The sequence below is a fragment of the Colossoma macropomum genome, unplaced genomic scaffold, assembly GCF_904425465.1.
Source record: "Colossoma macropomum unplaced genomic scaffold, Colossoma_macropomum, whole genome shotgun sequence".
NCBI lineage: Eukaryota > Metazoa > Chordata > Actinopteri > Characiformes > Serrasalmidae > Colossoma > Colossoma macropomum.
The window spans coordinates 7,008,036-7,033,641 of NW_023494797.1; the positions used below are offsets into that span (position 1 = coordinate 7,008,036).

Consider the following 25,606-nt stretch of genomic DNA (forward strand, 5'->3'; position numbering starts at 1 on the left):
TCTCTGAAAGGATCTGTAGGCCTACAGGTGATTGCGTAACAGACCATTTTCACACACAGACTTTTTTGTGGAAAACGTTCCGCCGTCTGAATGCAGCTGCTCTTCAACAGAGATATGCTTTCAAATGTGGGATACGCGGCACAGTGGACTGCCGCTGGGTACTCCGTGTAGCGGGCTCGTCCCAAAGCTCCACAGCGGCAGACGTATAGAGTTCAAACATTTTTAAATTTTGTGCGATGCACTTTGGCCAAGTCAAACTCGCCTTTCCGTCCTTGTTGGAGGAACTACCAGACACACCAACTACACTCCAATTAAGTGCACTAAGGCCAAAGGAAGATTTTTGAGGGAGGCTAAAAACCGGCGACCCTATTGGCACTCTGTTAAATGGTTCAGGCGGAAGTTCGATAATGCTACTATTTACAGCTGCATGTGACGATGCAGAGACTGTGAGAAAGGTCTACTGCTGTGTTTGAACAGAATGGCAGTTTTGAGTGGAAATTTGTGATGAGTGAGGAAGCCAATGTAAAAAAACGTAAGAGAATCTGTTTGAGAGATTATGTTATATTGTTATGTAGGGTGATATACAGTGAGGAGACATTATTCAGACACTTTTGTTTTTGTTATGTATTATACTTTAGGTGCATATATCCAGTTCAAATCAAAATGTCTTTAGACTTTGTGCTTATAAATATGAACAAAAAAAGTATGTATTCATAAGCATGCTTAAAAAAAAATAATAGGGTAAAGTATTCAGACACCACAAAGTAATAACATTAGTACTGTGTTCCAGATCCATTGTTGGCAATTACTTTGGGACATCTACATTACCATTTCTGGCACTGTGTTTCAGTTTTGGTCGTTCCTCTTGATAAACCATCTTCAATTCCTCAATTTTATCATATCATAATAGACTTTCAAATACATACATTTTCAATGAGATTCAAGTCAGGAGCAAGGCCATGCAAGAACCTTCACCTTTTTCAGAAACCAGTCTTTGGAGTTAATTTGCCTGTATGTTTGGGATCATTATCTTGTTGAAACATCAATCTTCTCTGCTTTCTTAGCTGATGAGATTAAATTATCATTTAATATGTCTCAGTACATTGCTTCATTCATGTTTCCTTCAATGACATCTAATGCCCCAGTACCCTCTGTAGTGAAGCAACTTCAAAACAAGGTTTGGACCCCACAACACATATTACAACAGATTAAATCAGTCTCTCCCGAAAGTCAGCGTGTAATTCGAGTTTTAAGTAAAACTGCCCAGGGGTCACCAAATCTAACAACTCAAGTGTCAGGAATTTTTATTACTTTAAAGTAGAGCAGAATTTTCTTTTAATGATATGGCTGCACCCAAAGGATGGAGCGGAAGTAATTATAAGATGACATTGTATGACAGACATAGAGGACTTGTAAATATGTATTGCTAAGTGTCTTATGTGAAGGGCACAGGCTGCACTCATCTAATAAGACATTTTCTTTTGGCCGTGGAAACAAGCTAATTATCTTGCTAATTATGCATCAGATGATAAAAAGGACACAAAGGACACTTATGTGAACACTTCCACTTTGCTTGAAGGTTTTAAACTCACCAACTGCACCAAGGTGATTGGGCACTCCATTGACAAAGGTTTAGTAAAGGCTGAGATAGTCCAGTTCAGGGATGGACTGGCCATTGGGAGGACTGGGACAATTTGTTGTGGGCCACTATGTATGTGGGCCATGAGAGGGTGAGAAAGAGAAACACATGGTCAATGTAGTCCTATATAAAAGGAATGGAGACCACCTGGGATAAATGGCATGTGCCAGACAAATACTGGTGCTCATATCAAGAAATATTAATGGCCCACACTGAATCCTCAGTATGTGGCCAGTGGCCAATCACACACAAAGGATAATGATAACAACCTTTAAAGGTAAACCGTGAAGGCTAGCTAGAGAGAGATGGAGAGAAAATCACAAAAACGCAAAAGAGGAGAAGGTGGTGGGGGCCATGATAAAAAACAAAAATGTACTTAAACAAGACGTAAAGAAATAAAGAAATGAAAGTACATGATTTGGATGTATGTCAGAGCGAGGAACTGCAGGGCCAAAGTGCAGGAGGGGTAAGTTAGCCAGTTTATTCAGTCTACTTGTACACTAAGTCTACAGATGGTTAGCTTAATGTTAATGTAGTGTCATACATTGACTAATTTACTGGCTAGCTAAATGGCAATCACTCCAGTTCCCAGCCTGGCTGCAGCATCTTTGACGTGTTCACAATCATTTATTTTAAGGAGCTATACCATGTTTATTGTTTAAAAATATGCATCCACTCTCTGTAACTATAGTAAAGGGGTGGTGGTGGTTTTGGGTTGTTTTTGTTCAAAAAGTTCAGGGCTGAATTTAGTTCCCAGTTTAGCCCTGGTCCAAATCAAATACAAAACAAATCCCTAAACGTACGTCATCAACTTACCAGAAAATTCTTATACTTTCTTTAGGTTAGCAAATTCATTATACAGGGCCAGACTTGATCTTGTTATAGTTCACCTTCTGGCAAAGAACCATTGCTAAAGCAAGGTGCCAAAATATATACTGTAAAATGAACAGTTCCTAAAATCTAATTGGCTGAGCCACATAATGAAGCTGTTGTAAAATACTCCATTTGAGTGCTCTTATGATCACCTCACAGCAATTCAATCCTTCAATAATGTGCAGAGTATGCTGTAAATAGACTGTTATGCTGCTCCTGAGGACCATGGTTATGTTAAAACTGAAGAGGTAACTTATTTTTATAACAACCTTTTAGCAATTAAAGGTTCATTTGCTAATACTTAAATTTAAGATAATGTAATACAAATTAATTTCAAAAGGCATTTCAAACAATAAAGTCATTAGATAAAGTATTTTGGCTATTTTCGCACACTTTCAAATATATTTTATAAATACATTTACATACATTTATTTTTTTCTATAGTACATTTCTGTGTGTAATATTTCCCCATACATTTATAATTATTTATATAATTATTTTATATATGTATAATAAATGCATTTTAAAGTATATTTGGTCAATATGGCAAAATATTCTGAGATACATTATAGAGTTTAGAATGTATTTCGGCATGTATTGCAATGCATTTGAAATGTATTTCAAATATATAAAAACGTATGTCCACATTTTTTTTCTATATGAGAAAACTATGTATAAGGCAAATGATTCGGCATTAAACACTGCTATGTGATATGTACATATCATTTGACAACAAACATAATAGTTCATGTAATGACTGTGATAATGATAGACGTCTGAAAGTCCTTGTCCTCCTTTTGCAGTTCATAAACGATAGTTTACTCTAAATGAAATACAGTTCTTGGTGGAAGAATTGTTTATTGTGATTATTTTTATTAATTATAACTTACATGTTTAATGAATTGTTTTTGAATAGTATTTAATCAGGGTTGCTGGAACCGCAGGGATAAGCTAAGTACTACCAAAGTACTGGGGCGCTTCTGCACTTCTGATTGAGTTAAGGACACTTACATCAAAAAGAGAAAAGTGATGGCATAAGGGCATAAAAGAGAAACTTTAGTTCAGTTTGTTTTGACTTGTGAACCCTCCACCTGTATTTAGATCCGCACCAAAGAGGTGAACAGTTGTCTGCAAAAATTGCGGGTTTCGGGACGCTTCTAAGTGAACCCTGCTTTAGTTCATTGCTTGGGGAAACGCATTTTTATGGAGGTCTTATATCAAATGAGGACATTCAACACCAGAGCATGTGTTCCTCAGTGCACATCAGCGCTGTACTGCCTGTTTGAACTTTTTTCTCTTCACAAATGCTTATCGTCCCTGAGGCACAAGATGTAGTTATGTTATAACAGAAGTTTGGGATGAGGAACATGGCTGAAAGCACTCCTTCTTCCAAACTAATCCCCTATAAATTCACATCCTTACCTTCTGTTCCTCTGACTAAGTGCTTGCAATCCCCACTGCCACCCCATCTCCTCCCTGTTCTTCAGTCCCACATCACTCCTTTCATAACTAGTTCACTATATTCATAACGAGTTCTCAGAGTTCTCCCCCCTCCCTCAGTAGAGACACACCTCCAAAAGTGGTGGAGCAAAAATTAATGATACCCAAGCATCACTACTTTTACATGAGTATGGATTTAGACTTCTCTACCCAACTCTGATAATTAGTACTCAGAAAAATACATTTCTGACACATAAAATGTCCAAAATTATATTGAATGTTGAACACAAATTTGAAAATTGTATTGAATCTGCAAATATGTGTTTTGTTACAACCCCTAACATCAGGCCCATGATTCCCCTTAGCCAATGTACAGCGGGCACTAGGCTTCTCTGTTTATAATAACTAACACCAGCCACACACGGAAACCAAATAAAACTGAAAAGCTGCATTTTACCCAGCTTACCCAGCACAAACTTAAAAGCAATAAACTTACAAACCGACAGGACACACAGTGCTGACAATGCGAATCGCTGTGCTTACACAGCATTCCTGCTTCTTAGCGTCTTTTCTTACCTTTTTAAAATGTCACTTGAGTGCTGTAGCTCCCTGCTTAATTACCGCCAAGCACACAGACGAAAAACAAATCTCTACCCTACCCTAACTAAGCTGCATCTGAATTGATGTATCTTTGAATCTCCTAAGCAGTTTCTCCTTCTATTCCCCACTGAATCTTGTGGTAAGGTCTTTTGGAGTGCAACATTCTCCTTCTGTACTCGCTGAAAACGTCCTTCAGTTTTGACAATGAGTTTTCACACGTTGCTCTTCTTGCTCCATATGTTAATCTGAGATGCAGTGCTCTCTGAACAGCAGGCCTTGCTGTCAGACTGGAATGATATCTTTCCAAAATACTCTGTGCTGTCCACCTTTCTTGTCCAGATTGGTTAATTTGTTTAGCGCATCTGTCTAGCAACAGTACACTGTTAACTTTAAAGCTAATGCTAGGTATGTGGACAGATGGAGCTAAACATAAAAAACTTTCTTCTATGGTAGTATTTAACAACTAGACTGTTTCAATTTGCAGTGATGCAGAGCTAATGGTTGGTGGAACATTGTAGAAACTAGACATTAAAAAATTTAGTTGAAATGACAAACTTACGTCAATAAAATGAGATAAACTGATGGCAACACGTAGGTCTATCAGGCAAATACAACTGACATGTCTGAACAGCTTGCTCAGCTAGAAAATCCATGCATTAATGTGAATGCAGTTTGAGAAGACATATAAATATAATGTTGCCCTACAAATAGATAAAAATAAAAGTCTAAGGGTGTATTCACACTAGGCAATCTGTACCGTGCCCGAGCATGTTTGACCGCCACGGTCCAGTTCATTTGACTAGTCTGATCGCTCCACACCATGCCTGGGCACGGAATGCAAACATGATGTCAATGATCCCAGTGTCTCACTTTTCAGTTCATTCGAGAGTATTTGGGTTAATAACAGGTTTGGTTCAGTTTGAAGAAGCTGCAAATTCCTCCCTCAATGTCAGCTGCCTTTGTCAAAATCTTCTCATACGTGCAGCGCAGTTAACAGAAAATCACTACATTGCATGTAGTGCTGTGTCTCAGCGTGCCCAAAACAGCTTCAAATAAGCCATGCAGTAAGTACAACCATGAACTACATACATACATACAACTGCTAATAATGCTGTGTGAGCATAAAGTGAACGCAGGCCAACAGGGGAGTGGGTAAGGGGGACAACCGTGCATAGCGTGAGAACACCCTTAGTTGCAAGACAAACCTGGGGGGCACAGTATTCCATCGAGGGAGGCGTCATGTCCTCGTGCCCCCTTGTGGCCCGTTTAGAGTGCTAATAACCCTGTACTATTGCCCCGCTCTGATGAGTTCCAACCCCTAACCTAGCAAACCTGGCTTTAATGTACTGATGCACCTGCAGATTTTGGCTGGATCAGCTCTGATAGACCAAGGCCAGATGTTAGCCGTTAGCCCTGTAAGGAGGGTCCCCGAGCGAACTGGCCTTGCTGTCAATTTAATATGTCCACTTACCTTGGAGTCTTGCCATTACCTTCTAACTTCTCTGGCTTTGACATTTAAAATGAATAACACTTGAAGATTAAAGCACAACTCAAGTGCTGTTCAAAGAAACTGTAAAGGATATGAACGCGGGGTGGATCACCGCAGTGTGTCGTTTCAAGCTGCCTTCAGAAGTGCAGGCTGTCTGCACAGAATAGCCCATTTTAAACAGTCATATCCAAAGAATGGCACACCTTTAACTCTCATATCTGCGCTCATCTACTCACCAACGAACCTGTGTGACACGGCTTACTGCTGTAGCACAGCTGAGTGCATATTGGGGCCACATCACAGCATATTTTGTGCCACATCTTTTTTACATCCATACCCCTGGTCCCAGTTTAAACAGTGTTACTCTGATGGTAAACATTCTTTCAGCACCTCCATCTATCTGCTGCGTCTGCTGCCACTGTCTTTTTGAGACCTTGATGCAAATTTACGTTTGTTCTTAAAACATAAAAAATCTACACACCATGAGTTGCTCAAACCTTAGTTAACTGAACAGGATATATAATCGGCTGCATGCATAGTATCTTCACCCATTTTCTGGATAATTCACCCACATTTTACAAGGCCCTCCCCCAAATGCATATGCATGATAAAGAGAAGTGCATTTTGCATTTTACCAGGCTAAACTGTGTTTTTAGTGCCCCAGTTTCATACATATAAACTTTTTAGGTAGCCTTTTCCAGGTTTATGCTATTCTGTTTATCCTATTTTATGAAGCAGGAAGCACTGAGTTTGAATAGTCTGAATTTGTTGCTTGTAAACTCTTACTTGACTAAATAATAAATATTCTCCCTAAACTTACAGTTGTCATATCTTATACTTATTCATTTTTATTCATTTACTTATACATTTTATTTATTTATGTTTTGTGAAAATATATATATATATATATATATATATATATATATATATATATATATATATATATATATTCCGTAAAATAAGGCATAACATTATGACCACCTCCTTGTGGTGTGTTAGTGTGTGTTGTGCTGGTACGAGTGGATCAGACACAGCAGTGCTGCTGGAGTTTTTAAACACCTCATTGTCACTGCTGGACTGAGAATTAACCATTAACCAAAAATATCCAGTCAACAGCGGCCTGTGACCTATAATGAAGGACTAGAGGATGATTAGCTCATACTGTACAGCAAAAGATGAGCTATCGTCTCTGGCTTTACATCTACAAGGTGGACTGAAAAGGTAGGAGTGTCTAATAGAGTGGACAGTGAGTGGACACAGTGTTTAAAAACTCCAGCAGCACTGCTGTGTCTGATCCACTCCTACCAGCACAACACACATTAACACACCACCACCACATCAGTGTTACTGCAATGCTGAGAATGATCCACCACCCAAATAGTACCTGCTCTGTGAGGGTCCATGGGGGTCCTGATCACTAAAGAACAGGGTAAAAGGGGGCTAACAAAGTGTGTAGAGAAACAGATGGACTACAGTCTGTAATTATAGAACTACAAAGTGCACCTATATAGTAAGTGGAGCTGATAAAATGGACAATGAACATAGAAACAAGGAGGCAGTCATAATGTCATGCCTGATTGGTGTAGATCAAAATATATTATTATTTCTTGTATGCTCAAAACCCAGTCCCAGTTTACATGTTTTAAATACTATTGTTATGCTGTGCTGAGCTGCTCTGCCATGTACCATACGGATCTACCTATAATATGTACTGATTGTAAGTCGCAGAGTATCAATACATAAATATAAATAAATAAATAAATAAATAAATAGTCCGAAGTCACAGTCATCACGAACGTATCACTCTAACTGGCTGAGTATTGTAAAATAAATAAATGAATAAATAAAGGAAATCGAGAAAATAAAAATGAATTAATAAAAAGTCCGAGTTCGCAGTTATCATGAACTTAGCATTGAAAGTTGCTGAGTATTCAAAAGTAAGTAAGTAAGTAAATAAATAAATAAAAACAGCATAAAAGTCTGAGTTCGAAGTTATGATGAACATAGCACAGTAAGTTGCTGCATATAAAAAATTAACAAACGAATAAATAAAATAAATAAATAAAATGAAAATAAATAAATTAAAAATGAACACAGTTAAAAAAGTCTGAGTTCACAGTTATCATGAACTTAGCATCGTAAGTTGTGTCCGTAAACAAACAAACAAACAAACAAACAAATAATTTACAAGTCCGTAAACTAAGTAGTACTTAAAGTAGTTATCATGAACGTAGCACAGTAAGTTGCTCTGTAATAAATAACAAATTATAAAATAAATAAATGTTTAATAAATAAATAAATCTATTAAAAATCATAAAAATAGTTTAAAAGTCCGAGTTCTCAATTATCATGAACGCAGCAAAAGACACGTTTAGGATTGCTGGGTCTTTTATTATAGCGTCTGTCAGCACGTCCTGTTTTCTGCCATCATCAGACAGCGCCAGTGTGAAGCAGCAGCGCTACACGTGAGAGCGCACACAGCGGTCATGTACAGGTTTGAGGTTTAGTGATGTACGAGAGAAAAATGTAAGTTTAAGTTTTTTTCGGACAGTTTACCGGAGGTTCTCTTTACGACGCTATTCCGCCGCCCGCGGTCTGAAAAGTATCAGCCGCGTCTCGGTTCCGCTGTTAGCTGTCAGTTAGCCGTTAGCTGAGGTGAACTTTACTGAGAAGAAATGCATTCCGCCAAGACTGTCTGCCTCCGCCTTGTTTCCGAGCAGCTGCTGAGGAAAAACTGCTACCCGTCAAGAAGTTTAAGTCCTTTAGTTTATTTTCAGGCTCTGTTTTCCAGCGGTGGCGTTCGTCAGTCATCTCCGACAGCTTCCCAGCCGGCTGTGATCCGCATCCCGCGACACATGCAGGAGCGGATAGAGAATGTCAGACAGGTGAAAGACAAGAGCTTCGCCAAAGTGCCTACAGTAAGACCCGGTAGACTGCTGATTAAGAGCAAGAACCCACAGCACAACCAGTCTGTTAGCTACACGTTGGGGAAGTTTGAAGAACCAGTTCTCGCATCGAAAGGGTGGAAAAGCAGTAAGTCTTTTGGGGACTACTTTATCATAAACAGCACGCAGGACGCTCCGCCGTTTGTCTCAGACTGTGAGGAGGAGAGTAAAAAGGCTGGGCGTGAGCGAGCTGCTCAGAGAAGGACATTTGCCAGCCTTCATCTTTGCACTGAACTAGTGGAGACTCTGCAGAGCCAAAATATAACTCATCCCACTTCTGTGCAGATGCAGACCATTCCCAGACTGCTGCAGGGACATAATGTTCTATGTGCTGCGGAGACAGGTAGTGGAAAAACGCTTGCCTACCTCCTCCCTGTTATCCACAAGTTACATGAGATGCAACTAGAAGCAGTTCACTCTGAACAGAGGATGCAGGCGGTTGTCCTTGTGCCTTCACGAGAGCTGGCGGAGCAGGTCACGTCAGTCGCGAGGGCCATGGGTCAACCATTTGGACTACAGGTGAAGGTAGTGGGAGGGGGGCGTGGGATTGGGAACATCAAAGCTGCGTTCTGCCACGGTCAGCCACACATTCTAGTAGCCACCCCTGGAGCCCTGCTGAAGGCGCTATGGCGGCGCTTGGTGGATCTGAGTGAGCTTCGTTTCATGGTAGTGGATGAAGCCGACACCATGTTTGACCCCAGCTTTGTAAACTTGCTGGAGAAAATCCTGTCCCAAACCCAGGTAGCTGCCAGCCTCGCTGAGACGGCTGGCCCGACCCCTAAAGCCCAGCTGGTGGTGGTGGGCGCTACCTTCCCTGGAGGAGTTGGGGAACTTCTCAGCAAAGTAACTGATCTGGGCAGCTTGGTGACAGTCAAGAGCCGGATGTTGCATTACCTGATGCCGCATGTGAAGCAGACTTTTCTGAAAGTAAGGGGCTGTGAGAAGGTTCTGGAGCTTCACCAAGCTCTGAAGGAAGTGGAGCCTGAAAAGAAAGGTGTGTTAGTTTTCTGCAATGCAGCAGCCACCGTCAACTGGCTGGGCTACACGCTGGAAGAGATGGGCGTGCGTCACATGCGGCTTCAGGGAGAAATGCCGGCAGCCATGAGAGAGGGAATCTTTCAGAAGTTCCAGAAAGGGCACATTGATGTTCTGCTCTGTACTGACATCGCTTCCCGAGGACTTGACACACAAAGGGTGGGGTTGGTGGTGAACTATGACTTCCCCGAATCCCGTACGGACTACATCCACCGTGCAGGTCGTGTGGGCAGGGCAGGAGGCTCAGGTGGAGGACACGTTCTCAGTTTTGTTACTCATCCATGGGATGTAGAGCTGGTACAGAACATTGAGACTGCGGCCAGGAGAAGAACATGTTTACCAGGGATGAACAAAGAGATTCATAAACCCAGCCCCAAAACAGAGTCACAGGAGATAAAGTGAACACACAAATTTACAGCCCCCCCTTTGATATTTGTGTATTTAAATAACTTGCTAAAGAATACCTATACAACTAAAGACTTCTATTGTGTATCATAGTAATTTGACTGAACAGAGAATTGTTGATTTTACACATTAAAAAAGTTGTATAAAATGTGAAACGGTTGTAATAATGTGCTGCAGATTGTCGGTTCGAAAGTTGATTGTTTTTAGGTTTGACTGTACTTATACATTGACAGTAGAACAGTTTAGGGCTTAAGGTTGATTGTGTTTCTGGTTAAAATGTTACCCATTCACATTTTGTTCCAATCATTAATGCCTTTAACAGTGCCTTTAATTTCACTTTTATACTGTCCAGACTCAGATGTCCCAGGCTAGAATAAGAGTGGCTCTTGGACTGGCTGTAGATTTCTAGGAAATCTTTTAATTGATGGAGAACTTTTACATTTTGTGGAAGTTTTTAATCATTGTATGATTTGTTAAAGTGGCTCTTTTAAGAGCCATCTTTTGAAAATTTCTTGAGGAAACCAAAGTGGTTCTACTATGGCATTGCTTAAAATTACCATTTGTGACCCTTTTATTTTAGAGGTGTTTAATTTTAAAAACTTGCATAGCAGCACTTTGCATTTGGATTTACTTTGGATTTCATCCTGTCTAAACTCTGATGTCCCATGTGGTAGAAAATAGGGCTGTCAATATCGATTACTAGGAAAAAAAAAAAAGTGAAAGTAAGTTAATGCAATCTCACAAATTTTAATGCACAATTATGGTTTATTTGCTTAATTAAAAAATGTGAGCCTGTACAGAAGCACTGGCACAATTTCCAGTTTTTTCCAGTGTTAAACTCGGTCAAAGAAATTGTGCCCTAAAATGAGCCAAAAATGCCATATTTAAGTTTATTTGGCTGCCATTAGTGTTGGCCAAGGCACAGCTTGTGGACTGCTGCGAGTGCTCATTGCTTGTGTATGTACTTGCTTATGAGTATTAGGCATGTATGTTGCTGTAGAAAAGGAAGGTGCTTTTTCAGCCTGTTGATCGCCCTGAGCTTCCATTGCTTATCCATACAATTTTTATCAAGGTATTTATTGCACATTTAAATGTCTAAAAAAAACCTAATTTTCATTCTGGATTCACTGAACCCTTATACATCCACAGTAGAACAGATAGTGAATGTGTTATAACTTTAACCATTCAGGTTTTGTTCCAGCAATTAATGCCGTTGGTTTCACTTTTTTCCTTTCCAAATTTGGGTGTTAGGCAAGAACGCTATTACTAGTATTAAGAAGTTCCTAAATGGTTCTCAGCCTGGGTGATGTTTTTAGAAGAAAGCTTTTGGTGTAAATTATTTACATTATGTGGAGGTTCTTTAAACTTTAAAAAGATTCTTCACAGCTGTTTAAAAAAATAAATGGTTCTGTCTTTGAAAGTGTCTTTAAGGAACCAAAATAGTTCTTCAATGGCACAAAAGTGATATATGAATACAGAATTTATTTATTTAAATGATTGCTGTAGAAAATAAACCATGCATAGTAGTACATTGCATTTGAATTTCTTTTTGAGTTAATTTCCTGTTGAAACTCAGGTCACCCATGTGGTAGAGTTGTGAGTAGTGATTAATTGAAAATCGGAGTTTAAAAAAATGCTAACATTAACCAAACAGTCTTTCATTCAAGACTGCAATATGTATGTATATGTGTGTGTGTATATATATACACACACACACACAAACGATCAGGCATAACATTATGACCACCTTGTTTCTATGCTCATTGTCTGTTCTATCAGCTCCACTTTCTTTTGCACTTTGTAGTTCTACAATTACAGACTGTAGTCCATCTGTTTCTCTGCATACTTTGTTAGCTATCATCTCTGACTTTACATCTACAAGGTGGACTGACAAGGTAGGAGTGTTTAATATAGTGGACAGTGAGTGGACAGTGTTTAAAAACTCCAGCAGCACTGCTGTGTCTGATCCACTCGTACCAGCACAACACACACTAACACACCACCACCACCCAAATAGTACCTGCTCTGTGAGGGTCCAGGGGGGTCCTGACCACTGAAGAACAAGGTAAAAGGGGGCTAATAAAGTCTGTAAGTTTACAAGTAGTATTCATGAGTTTTTCACATTTTGTGAAGGTTTTGTGAACATTTATTGGACATTTAAATCCCTTAAATAACTTATGATTTTTAGAATTCCAGTCAGGTCAGTAAACTCTGACTAGAAAAGCTAGCCTCAGGTGTACTATAAGGCAAACAGAAATTTCAGCTCACTCTTTTATGTACATTGACTTACTCCCAAAAGTTTTTTTACTTTCTAGCCCGAGGTGTGGCCATATTTTAACACAAATTTGTGGAAATACCTTGGGGGGGGAAAAAGGTAATGCAGGGAACACACTGTGATGCTACACTATAAAACAACACTGGAGCGTAAATGATGTGTCTGTGTGCGCCGGCATGCGTGCACAAGAGACAGGGAGGAGCGAGGGCACGCTCTACCACCCACTGTTTATCATAGCACAACAGGAGGGTTGCCATGAGATAGAGTCCTATATTTACCCTGCCAGTTCGTGACGTAGTCACCCAGAGGAGAGAACTTTTTGTAAACGTTGATTTGAAGCAGTATAAACAGTGGTGAGTTCAGAGTAGCGCTGACTAACTTCATCCAGGAATAGCACCCAGCTTTAAACAGGCCTGTTGTTTTTAACACATACAGTCAGAGACCACCATTTATATAATGTGCACTCACAACAGACATTAAGTATGTTAACTAAGTTATTCATTTTTCAGCATCAGAATGATAAGCAGAAAACATTAATCATGCAGATGTCCATTTTTGTAGTTTTGAACTTTTTTGCATAATTTCAAAATATCCAGTTATCCTTTGAATTGTGTTAATTTTATGATGAATAGAAATAGTCCATAATTATTGAAAAATCTTGTCAACATTCACTTCCATTCAAAGTTAAAAAATCTTTTTTGCTTCTGTAAAGTTCTGACAGTATCAATGTATTTAACAGAAAATGAAAACAATTTAACATCAAAATGATCAATATTTAGTATGTCCTCCTTTTTCTTTATTTACAGCTTCCATTCTTTTTTCTTGTTTTCAGTTTTCCAAAGAAGTCTGCAGGGATATTTTTCCACACCTCCAAGGTTCAGTCTTAGGAGTTGGTTGCATTTTCTGGTTCCCATGAACCAAGTGATCTCAAACACATTCAGTGATGTTGAGGCCTGAACTCTGGGTTGGTCATTGTTCTGAAAACAACAGCAGCTTCTTTGTTTGAGTTTCTTTGTTTTGTCTATTTCCTTTTCCCAGTAGCAGCTTATTGACAGCTACGCATCCTTTCAGACACAGAAACTGTTTACACTTTGCATTTTCGTGTTTCTCGGCTTGGATGCCTTCATCGGCCTCAAGTGCATGGAGGCTCTTGATTTGGGGCCTTGTGTATCCTCTGTCTTTAGTTTGTAAACAGACCTATAGTGCTGAGTTGTCTTCTCACAGTGGAAGGATGGACAGAAACACCTGTGGATTATTTCAGATCGAAGTAAGAGTGGAGCTTGATTTTCTCCTCTCTCCCAAAGATGAAAGCTTTAAGTACTGTTTATCTGATGGTGACTGTTTCTGCCGGGTCTTGCCCGGTTGTTAGGAGGTCTGTTTCCTCTGCATCTTTTAATAACTTGTTTGAATTCCAGTCTGGAAACTCCTGTTTTCTTTCGACTCTGCCTTTCTTTATGCAAGTGGATTATCTTATATCTAATCACCTCAGAAAAATTCTGAAAAATAAAAATTTATGCTTAATGGCTCTTTTGACTGGATTAAATTAAATTGAATGAGGAATGGTCTGATTTTTGCACAGTATGTTAGGGTCAGCTTCCTAGACTACATGGAGAATCTCTATTCAGAATGATATGTAGTCCAGGCCTAGGCTTAATCTTTGTCTGGGCATCCAGGCTATAAAGTTCAGTGCCTCCCTGGGCAGTATTTCACAATGCAGGATTTCTCAGCTAGCCAGATAACCTGGGGTTAATGTCAAGTCTGTCCAATAGGAAAAGACTTCGGGGACATTCCTTTCAGTCACCATTCACTTGTGGTCGACTCAGTCCAGTTTTTCCTTTTTTGTGTAAAATAGCTCCTTGGATTTTATTCAGTGGTGGAGTGCCATCACAAAAGAGTTATCATAATAGACAAGAACACAAAAGAAAGTCGACTTCATGACTTTTTTAAAGGCGAATTTCATTATGTAAGACTACTTTCAGGAAGCATTAACTTTTTCTTTTTTGTTTTATTTCGGCTGCAATTTATTGCTTTTCATGCTTTTAGAGACATTAAAAGCTGCCATGTCAGAGAGCTTTTTTGAGAAAGACAGAAGGCCTGAGTGGGATTGTCTTACACACTGGTTGCGATTCCTCATTTGAAAAGATTCTGCCAGGAAGAAAGTGACCTGCTTGTGTCTCTCCTGTCTCGCCTGCTTTGTGTCCTTTGCACATCAAAGGGAGAAATACCCAGGGCTGGGAGGCATGCTCTACAGCTCAAGTGTTTTTGTGAAGGTACCTGCTTTGTATTAGCTTTGCAGCTCCGAGCTGTTCCCTGACCACGGACGCTTGCTTAAATTTCAGCTTTGGGAATAACAGAACATTAGTGGGTTGGTTTTCCATAAACATTTATTTCAAGATAAGATACAGTGTAGCCATCCGTAAATATGCCTGGGTTTGTTCTGGTTGTATGAGCTCTAAATATTTATCCATAAAGGGACTGTGTAAATATCTGTGTCTGCTCTTTTATTACGCTGATGCCTACAAAGGTATACAGGCTTTACATAACACATATTTAACCATTTTAAACAAAACATCTGGCACGTGAAACAACATAGATTAGTGTAGCACTGGTTAAATGAATTTGGACAGCCACTTGTGTTTACAGCTTAGTTTACAGCGTCTTTATCCACAGAAATAGTTAGCTTGATTAATTCATGTCTCAATATTCACAAATTACAACACAATTACTGTAATATTTCAAGTTTTTTTCTAAATTGAGATTAAAAAAACAAAAAAAAACAGTATGTTTGAAGTGAAGGCCTTCTTCAGTGCTGGTTTTTCTCTTTGCACTTCTCTCAAGTCTCAATTCAATTAAATCCACATCTTTTTACAAGTTAGCCTTCTCTTCCCCAAAGCCCTTCTTACCCACATCATTCCAGATGGCTTCAGCGTCTCCTGGCTCCTCTTGGCCGGAGCATGTGCAAAATGAAAATGTGGCAATTTGAAACTTCTTGAGGGCATAATTACTTTCAGTTCTCCAAGGCTCCAAGACTACCTGTGAATAGGTAGCAGCGTTAATAGGATAGTCATCCTTCTAATGCCAGCGGCACTAGAGGATTACCAGCTTGCAGTCAGGTGCGCAAGGCACAGCTGCTTTGTTGTATCTCTGATGTGAATAATGACAAGCAATTTAGCTGTTTTGACTGGGCACAAATTTAAGGCTCATCTCAAACAGTAAACAGTGGCTCAGGTTCAGCTTTGGTGGAGCTTGCCGTGCGCAGGCTTCTCACACGTTGGTGGTGGAATGCGTGGTAGAGAAGTTCTCCATCCTGATTCGTGCTATTTTTTTCACGGGTGGGGGAGGATAGAAGATGTGGCAGGTGAACACCTGCCGGCACGCCTTACGGAAGTTCTCTGACAAGAAGGCATAGAGGATGGGGTTGACGCAGGAGTTGCCGTAGGCCAAACAGTGCGATACGATACGGAAGGCGAAGGAGGCATCGTTTAGCGGGAAGTCGCCAAACTCCACCCACATGGCAATGATATGGTGGGGCATCCAGCACAAGAGGAACGCCGCTACGACCAGCAGCACCGTTTGAGCTGTCTATAAGCAAGAGAGAAAGAGGTGGAGAGAGAGAGAGAGAGAGAGAGAGAGAGACAGCGGTAAATATACACAGAAATAGCACATGATCCAAGCACAGAGGCGTCTTAATACAAGCCTGAGTCAGGGGTATGGAATGGTCTAGGAAAGCCTATGACATCGGCAGAGACAAAGAGCATCCAAATCACAGCCAGAATAATAATTGGAAGATTTGTGCATAACAGTGGCAAATGACTCAGTGGAAGCTAGACCTTGCATACGTTTCATTACACAACAGAACAGTGGTGGAAATCAGTAATAGTTTGTTCTAGGCTGTTCTGTTCCCATGTGTATTTGTTGTAAAAGCACTGTAAGAACAGAGAAAGAGGGTCTTCACTTCAATGACTCCTCAGCTCCTTATCAACCAAATATTCACATGTAATGATTAAAGGGCTGAGTTTTGGTGTAAAGTGCAGGTTTATAGCCCAAAACTAAGCTGCAAATCTAGCCCATTTTAAAATCTTTGTCTTTGTGATTTCACGAAAACCACTATACTTATGTACACTATTGTGTAAATTATTTAATTTACAGTCATAACATCCATTAGTAAAAGTTACTTTTTAATTTTTCAGCCTCAGAGAAATTACAGAAAACATATATTTAACAGAAAATTACACAGAGGTCTATTATAACTCAATCTAATTTTGTGAGTGCCTTCAACATGGTGGTAGTATGAGGGATGACTGATTGAGGGAGGGGGAAGCTCAGAGAACTTGGGCTGGGCTTGGGCAGCTTCTGCTTGTAGCACGAGGCCCCCTCATAACTGTTGTAGGACTGATGCAGGACTGAGGAACAGAGAGGAGATGGGGTGGCTGTGGGGACTGAGAACACTTCGTCACAGGAATAGAAGGTGAGGATGTGAATTTATAGGATGTTAGATTGGAAGAAGGAGGGGTTTCAGGCATGTTCCTCCTTCCAAACTTCAGTTATAATTACATATTGTGGCACTGCGTAGTGAGCTTAGGGGGTATGGCCATGCTAAGTACGCCAAACTCCCAGTTAAAAGGACATTTGGTTGTGACTCCTGCTGTTGCTATTTTTGTGTGGTTCAGTTTGTACTTATTATTGTAACTGTGAATGAGGACGGTGGGTGTACGTGTTGGAAGTGTCTACCCTCCTCGTGTGTTGTGTCCTCTTTGTGTTTGGGTAGTGCTGGTCTGGGTGTTTCTCTGCTCTTGTTGAAGTGCCCTTTCGAAATAAAAGAGCATTCGCCTGTATGAGCTAAGTTATCCGGTTCTTCCTCTATGCTGATGCTACAGTATAACATTTTTCTGTTTTCAGCCTGTACACCCTTTGCCTTTATTACAGCTTTAACCTTTTCTCAGGAGGATTAATTAACATTTTTCAAAAAAAAACCAAAAAAAAACCTGCAGGGATATTTTTCCACATCTCCAAAGTTCAGTCTTAGAAGTCAGTTGTATTTTCTGCTTCGCATGATCCAAGTAATCCCAAACAAAGTCTATGAAACCACATCTCAGATTTTTGTGTTCAAGCACTATTTTTTTCTTACCTTTACTTTTCTCAGTAACAGCTTTTTGACAGCTACACATCCTTTCAGACTCATAGCGTTGTGTGAATATTACATGCAACTTTAGTTGCTCAAAACCTACATGAACCTAAATATCACTTGATACTCCTTCAACTCATTTGAAACTCTGCCGCAACTTTCATTAAACAGCCAATCAAATTGCAGAACGCAGTGAATGATATATATTTAAACTATTAATTTCAACCGGATCAGGGGACCAGAACATTATTGTTGGGCAGTTGAAAATGACCCAAAATGTCCCAAGTTTGGTAGTTTTTCATATCGCCAGTTTCTGAGCCGTGACGACAAACGTTTCTTGAAGCAAACATTTCTGCAAACAGGCAGCTTAAGATAACAGCTGTGTAAACAGCTGCTTGTGTCAGTGTTTATTCTTCTAGTCTGCTATCATGAGCTATGCAACTTCTTCTTCATCTTCTCCCCTCCATCCACCTGATTTTACACAGAGATTAACTTGGGATCCAAAAGATGAAAATTATTACAGAAGAGGAGACACAGACATGCTCTTCGATGAACTGTTTCTAGGACAAGATGAGCAAGGCATTAAGTAGGCTATAACTGTCACAGCTTGACAGTTTAATTGAACATTAATCTAAAAGGCTAAACATACACAGAACAGATCCTAGATCCTAGACAAACAGATAAATGACACATATATAAACATAAAAAATGCTGATTTGGCTATCTAGTGGAGTAATTGAATGTGTTGTGTGTAACTTTATGATTACTCTAAATAATTCAAAAATAAAGTTACACAGGAGTTACGTTGAAGACAACTTACAGCATACAACTAGTTGCATGAAAGTTTCATCATGTAAAGCCTGCCTTAGCGTCTCTTTGAAGAGGAACATAATGTCAGTGACTTCTTTGGGAACTGCTTTTGTTGGGAGGACACGGCTGTAAGTGGCTGGTTTAAAAAGATGGGAAGGATGAAAGAGTTATGGAGGCATTAGAGTGCACAAAAGGAAAGAGTGGACAGATTAAATGCTGATAGATTTGATACTATACTTTGTGTTGGAGGCTTGTGTTAAGTTTTCTTTTAGATATATTGTAGCATTTTCAAGAAATGTTTTAGCATGTTTATTTTAGGTTATGTGTTTATTGCACTTGGTTAATTTTGCTGACTGGAGGGGGGGGGCTAGAAACCATCCCGGGCATGTGTGTGAGCTGGGTAGAGAATTAGTTGTTAGAGAGAGAAAAGCTACGTTTATGTATAGTGTGACTGTTGCTGACAACTGGTGGAAATTCCCACGACTTGTGCGAAAGCACAATCTTCTAAAGGGGACCTATTATGCTTTTCCAGTTTTTCCCTTTCCTTTAGTGTGATATATAGCTTTTCTGTGCATGTAAATGGTCTGAAAAGTTACAAAGGTCAAAGTTCACACTAAAGGGAGTAAGTCTCTTCTATAGAAACCACTTTTCTCAGCTGCATGAAATGCCTTGCTGGAATTCCAACCCTTTTCCTCTGTTACAAGATGATGCAATCTCAATCCTTATTGCCCGCCAACCGACTGGCTTGGCATGGCCTCACACAATGCACAGCAACTACTGGATGCCAATAAAAGTTTGTTCAGTTTTGTAGCCAGGTTGAGAAAATGCTGACCTGACTTTCAAGATCGGACTCTGGCTTGAACTGAATTGGTAGAACCAACGGCGTCGGAAAAACAGCCACACCAGCGTTTATAGCCGCTCAGGAGAGAAGGGTCTGTCTGCAGACTGCATGACAGGGGCGGAACATCCACTCTAGCAGATGACCAATCAAAACAGAGTGGGCGAGCTGACCAATCAGAGTACACTGGGCTCATCGGGATAGGGGGCTTAAAGACAAAGGAGCTGTAAAAAAGCATTTCAAACAGAGGGTGAACAGAGACGTGCAGTATGAGAAAAATAATGTGTAAATCTTTTTGAGTAGACCCAAAAAATAAAATTATGAACATTAAAAATGAGCATAATAAGTCCTCTCTAACAGTGGTGAGTGCTACAATATGTTTCCTGTTTTTTTTTAACACTGAAAAGCAGGTACTTAATGGCTTTTTTGACTGTAAATTGAATAAACAAAAGGGTCATTTTTTTGCTCAGTACTGTACATACACCTATTCAGCCTACCACAGTTGTGCCCACCCATTCATGTTGATGTTATAAGAAGTGTTTCACCCTGGATTGTTTTAACAAGGCACAATGCAGGGCAGCCAATCAGAGCAGAGTTCATTTAAATACATCAGTCTAAAAGCTCAGCAGCAAAAACAGCCTGCTTAATTTTAAGGGAAAAAGAGAGATATAATGTCATCTTTATTGATCTAAATGCAGGTTAAAGCTTCATAAGCACTGTGAACGCTGGCTTTCCAATGACAATCCTCCTCAATCCAATATTAGCTTATTGAGTGAAACTAGATGAAACCAGAACTAGCTTTGACACAAAAAAGGGAAAGCCAGCACTTACAAACCTGAGACACGTGAGGCGACAAAGTTAAGCAATTAATGTAATGGCTTACTAGCCGCCAGGAGATTAAAGTCCACTAATCTCTGAAGTTTCTGGGGGCTGACCATTAGCACTGGGTGCTGGATGTCAGGGCAGTTTTGCTGTACCACAGCAACAGAAAAAAAGCTTGCAAAGGCGCATGTATCTTGATATTGATCTAAACATTTCTGAGACAAGGCAGAAAGCATCGTAAACAAGCCTGAAAAGGGATGATTGGGAAAGTAATAGGACCCCTGATTACTGCAGCTCTAGTTGTAGAATGGTGAAGGCAATACAGCTTTTCAAAAGAGCTCAACCACTAATCCCACCCAGTCAATTTAAAACTACAGTTGAGAAGAAACCCACCAGAGAGCATGACTGCAGTGAGGGAATACTGCAAGCAGCAAGATATAAAAGGCAATGCTTCATGGTGAAGCATTCATCAACCACGCACTTTCCTTAGCTTACACTTAACGCTGTGCATCCAGAGCATTTGTGAATGAAAATGAAGCAATTTGAGACTTCCTCAAGATGGGAATGCTTTCATTGCAATCTGTGAATAGGTAACAGTTCTAATGGAATATTCATCAGGCTAATTCCAGCAGCACTGATGGAGCCTGCATGCATGTGTACATGGTATGCCTGCTTTCTTTTACCTTTCTTGCAAAAAAGTTGGGACAGTATGTGAAATGCAAATAAGAAAACAGAAAGCAGTGATTATTATTTTCTGTTGGACCTATATTAATTCGAAAACAGTATAAAAACACAATATTTCAGATTTTACCTTTTGAACATTACTGTTTTTTGTGAATATATGCTTATTCCAAATATGATGCCTGCAACATGTCCTAAAAAGTTGGGATGGGAGTATGTTGACCACTGTGTGACTCCCTTTTTCTTTTTAACAACACTAAACAAATGTTTGGGGACTCCAATTGACACCAAGTGATCCAGTCTTGAAAGTAATTTTTAGCCATTCTTTAGTCCTCAGCTGTGCAACTTTATGGGGCCTTTGTTGTTGTATTTTGCACTTCATAATGCACCACACGTTTTCAATAGCAGACCAGCAGCACCTGCATTCTCTGATTATGCAAGCATGCTCTTAAAGGATGGGTTGAGAATGTTTCTTGGACTTTAAATGTTTCCATTGTGCATCAGTCCATTTCTTATGAGCTTCAGCCCAGAGAAATCGGCGGTGTTTCTTGGCATTGTTGATACACTATATGGACAGAAGTACTGGGACACCTACACACTACACCTCCAGGAGCTTTTATGACATCTCATTCATAGGCAATCCATAGGCAATAATATGGAGTTGGTCCCCCCCTTTTGCAGCTATAACAGCTTCCACTCTTCTGAGAAGCTTTCTACAAGATTTTGGAGCGTGTCTGTGGGAATTTTTGCCCATTTATCCATAAGAGCGTTTGTGAGGTCAGACACTGACGTTGGACAAGTGGGCCTGGCTCACAACCTGGTTCAAGTTTATCCCAAAGGTGTTTGATGGGCTTAAAGTCAGGGCTCTGTGCAGGCCAGTCAAGTTTTTTTCAACTCACTCAACCATGCCTTCATGTACCTTGCTTTGTGCACTGGGGCTCAGTTAGGCTGGAACAGAATACGGCCCAAACTGTTCCCACAAAGTTGGAAGCATACAATTGTCCAAAATGTTTAAGTATACTGAAGCATTACAATTTCCTTTCACTGGAACAGGCAAACCCCTGAAAAACAACCCCATAGCATTATACCTCCTCCACCAAACTTTACAGTTGGCACTACAATCAGGTAGGTAAAATTCTCCTGGCATTTACCAAATCCAGACTTGTAACTCAGACTGCCAGATAGAGAAGCGTGAGTTGTCACTCCACAGAATACGCTTCCACTGCTCCAAAGACCAGTGGCAGCATGCTTTACAACACTCATTGTGCTTAGTGATGTAAGGCTTGCATGCAGCTGCTCGGCCATGGAGACCCATGGCATGAAGCTCCCAGCACACAGTTTCTGTGCTGATTTTAATGCCAGAGGAGGTTTGAAACTCTACAGTTATTGAGGCAGCAAAGCGTTGGAGACTTTTATGCACTATGCACCTCAACACTCGGTGATCCGCTCTGTAACTTTACGTGGTCTGAGTTGATGTGGTTCCTAAACACTTCTACTTTTCAGTAATACCACTTACAGTTGATTGTGGAATATCTGGGAGGGAAGAAATTTCGCAAACTGACTTGTTGCAACAGAGGCATCCTATTACAGTACCACAAATGTTTGTAAAGGCAGACTGCATGGCTAGGTGCTTGATTTTATACACCTGTGGCAATGGGACTGAATGAAACACCTGAATTTAATGATTAAGAGGTGTGTCCCAATACCTTTGTCCATATAGTGTATATGACTATGCATAGTACAGTATTGCAGTACTTGCGTTTGTGGATACAGTGATGAACAGTGTTGAACAGTGTATTCCTGAGCCCAGGTGATGATTTCCATCACAGAAACATGTCAGTTTTTAATGCAGAGCAGTCTGAGGAATTGAATGTCATGTACACACAGCTGTGGTTTCTGGCCTTGCTTTTTACTGACAGAGATTCTCTGGATTCATTGAATCTTTTAATAATATGCACTGTACAGAGTGAAATACCTGAAATCCTTGCAATCCTAGCAGGGCTGGCCTGATCAGAGAGTGTAGAGGTTTTGAAATCTCTGAGCTCCCTCTTGGCTCACTTACATATTCAACGTGATTGTTGTGTCTTTATCGCACTGAGGATATTTCTTATTGGAACATGCATGCTTTCATGCATGTAGTTTCTTAAGTATCTGAAATTTTTATGAGTTGTCACAAGCACCCTAATGTATGTGTGTTAAAACAATATGGACTGGATGGATGGATATTATTTCTATTTGGATATAATAGATCCTGGAACACAGCAAGGGAATGTTTTGAATGTTTTTTTTTTTTGATAATCCAATTCAGTCCTTTTTAATACCTTTAAGACCTCAACAAAAAGAAAAATGATGCCATTTCTGACACACAAAGCCCTGAAATATGTCATATATTGTCTTTGTTTTAAGTCTTTTTCAAATAGTTTGGTTGCAAATCAAAGATTGAGATTTTCCGATCTAGCTTGACTAGCTCGTCTCTTTTCCTCTTGTCTTTTTAGCATATTTTACTTTTTTACCAGTTCTGCTGGCCTCTAGCCTTCATCAGTGGTTAGTCTCAAGACATTTTTAGACATTTCATGACACTACATCTTTAAAAAATACATTTTTGGCTTTATTAGTCTTTTTAAGGATCTGCAGAAACTCTCTTTAAGCTTATAGCTTGGCCGTATGGTGAAAACCTATATGAAGCAACACCTTTAGTCACATTTGACTACATCAATAACAATCAGGACAAACAGAAATGGCTTATTCTTTTTTTTATATAAGCATCCGTGGAGGTTCTGTCTGCTGTCTCAATCTGCTCTCTGTATTCTTCCACATTCATTTTATTCTGTAGTCCTGTCTGACCTCACTCTACTTTTGTCCTCACATTATGCTCTCCCTCTGTCCTTTCCAGTTTCCCTGACTGTTGTGATTTAAGTGCCATTTTGCTGGAAGTAATAACAGGTCTATCTGCAACATGATTTCACACAACAGTCGATGAATGTGAAGCCGTCGGATCTAAGGTCTACACATGTGTGTCAGTGTCAGCTTCTCTACTTCATACCACACCACACAGAGGCACCAGTAAGGTAGGCTACCACTGGTGGGCCTTGTGTTGCTACCTATATACATACATATTTAGGCCTGTTATGAAACATCCTGGCTTAAATCCACTGATAAGTGCTGTATGCTACAGTGGTCATGACATGTTTGCTCTTAACAGTGTGATACTAATGGATCATAAAAAGGTGTCCCATTTGACCTGAATACTGTGTCCCATTTTCTGTAGCAATTTCAGCATAAGTGGGACATTTCTTTCTATTTGATTTCTCTTCTTTATGAAGTCTGAGACCACTCTTCATTTACTCAATTACTAGTTAAAATATCCATTAAGTACATGAAGAAATTCAGAAAACATTTTTAACCAAACATTACACAGAAGCCTCGCAAACTAAATATAATATCATATTTTGCAGTATTTAGTGTATCCAGCCTTTGCCTTCATTACAGCCTACATTCTTTTGAGGAGACTTGCTTTCAGTTTTTCAAAGAAATCTGCAGGGATATTTTTTTCCACACCTGTAAAGTTCAGTCTTACAAGTTGGTTGCATTTTTGTCTGTTTCCTTTTCTCAGTAACAGCTTCTTGACAGCTACACATCCTTTCAGACTCATAGCATTGAGATGTCTTCTCACAGTGGAAGGATGAACAGAAACACCTGTGGATTTTTTCAGGTCTGAAGCAAAAGTGGAGCTTGATCTTCTCTTCTCTCTCATAGATGAAAGCTTTAAGTACTGTTAATCTGATGGGGACAGTTTTGGTGGTCTACCAGGTTTTGCAAGGTTGATAGTAGTCCTATTTTCTCTGTATCTTTTAATTACCTTTTGAACTTCAGCTTTGGAAAACTCTGTTTTTTTACCTATTTGTTTCTTTTACTTTTGCTTCCCTTGTGCAAGTTGATTATCTTATCTCCTCAGAAATATCTTGTGGAAAATGAATCACTTGTACGTAATTGTACTCAAAGGCTTTTGACTGTAAATTAAATAAATGAAGGGACCTCACTGACGTTTGCACAGCACCTCATATGCTTATATTTTAGGGAAATATTCTGATTTGTTGCTCCATTATTCGTGTGCTTGGTGGAATAAGACCTATTACAAATTATGACCACACAAAAAATGATGTCAGGCCACTAAGAATAACTGCACCCTTGTGTTAACTATTCATGGTGGTTACATCTGACTGGCAGCATTTGGTATATTCATCCCTCTTTACCTGATGTTCCATCCTAGCTGTCACCCTGTGTTGGGTGGAGATGACTTTAAGGCAGTTTTCAAGAGTCTCATGATGCTCTTTTGTTCTGATAGAAAGGAACATCACATTGCTCCCAAATGGATGAATTTCTCTGAAGCTGTTAAATATGTCTGTCAGAACAAGCATGACATCACCCAGAAACGAGGGCTGTAACTTTTGGCTCAAAGCTGCAGATATTTGAGACGATAAGTATAAAACCCCAAAGAAAATGTCAAGTTTGCTCTGAGGGAGGAGGATCAATAACTCTGAGACACATGTTGGCTTATGTAACAGACACTGAATTCATTACTTTGTGGAGTGCCTCAAATTCTTGGAAGAATTTTTCACTAATTTAATA

General features: G+C 39.8%; 2 protein-coding genes across 2 annotated transcripts in view; one reads left to right on the plus strand and one right to left on the minus strand.

Moving 5' to 3' along the window:
- The first annotated feature begins 8,475 nt into the window (after nucleotides 1-8,475).
- Nucleotides 8,476-11,960, plus strand: ddx28 (DEAD (Asp-Glu-Ala-Asp) box polypeptide 28). The gene has a single exon (XM_036584461.1). It carries the CDS (start codon nucleotides 8,717-8,719, stop codon nucleotides 10,421-10,423), a length of 1,707 nt encoding a protein of 568 aa, XP_036440354.1. The 5' UTR covers nucleotides 8,476-8,716; the 3' UTR covers nucleotides 10,424-11,960.
- A 3,116-nt stretch (nucleotides 11,961-15,076) lies between these two features.
- galr1b (galanin receptor 1b) overlaps nucleotides 15,077-25,606 on the minus strand; it is a 78,893-nt gene continuing 68,363 nt past the window's right edge. Inside the window, exon 3 of the mRNA XM_036584155.1 lies at nucleotides 15,077-16,283. Coding sequence (XP_036440048.1) covers nucleotides 15,966-16,283 — 318 coding nt within the window. The 3' untranslated portion in view covers nucleotides 15,077-15,965. The remainder of the gene's footprint in view (nucleotides 16,284-25,606) is intronic.

Excerpts from the sequence above, each read along its gene's own strand:
- ddx28 (XM_036584461.1), top strand. The coding sequence starts at position 8,717 with ATGCATTCCGCCAAGACTGTCTGCCTCCGCCTTGTTTCCGAGCAGCTG.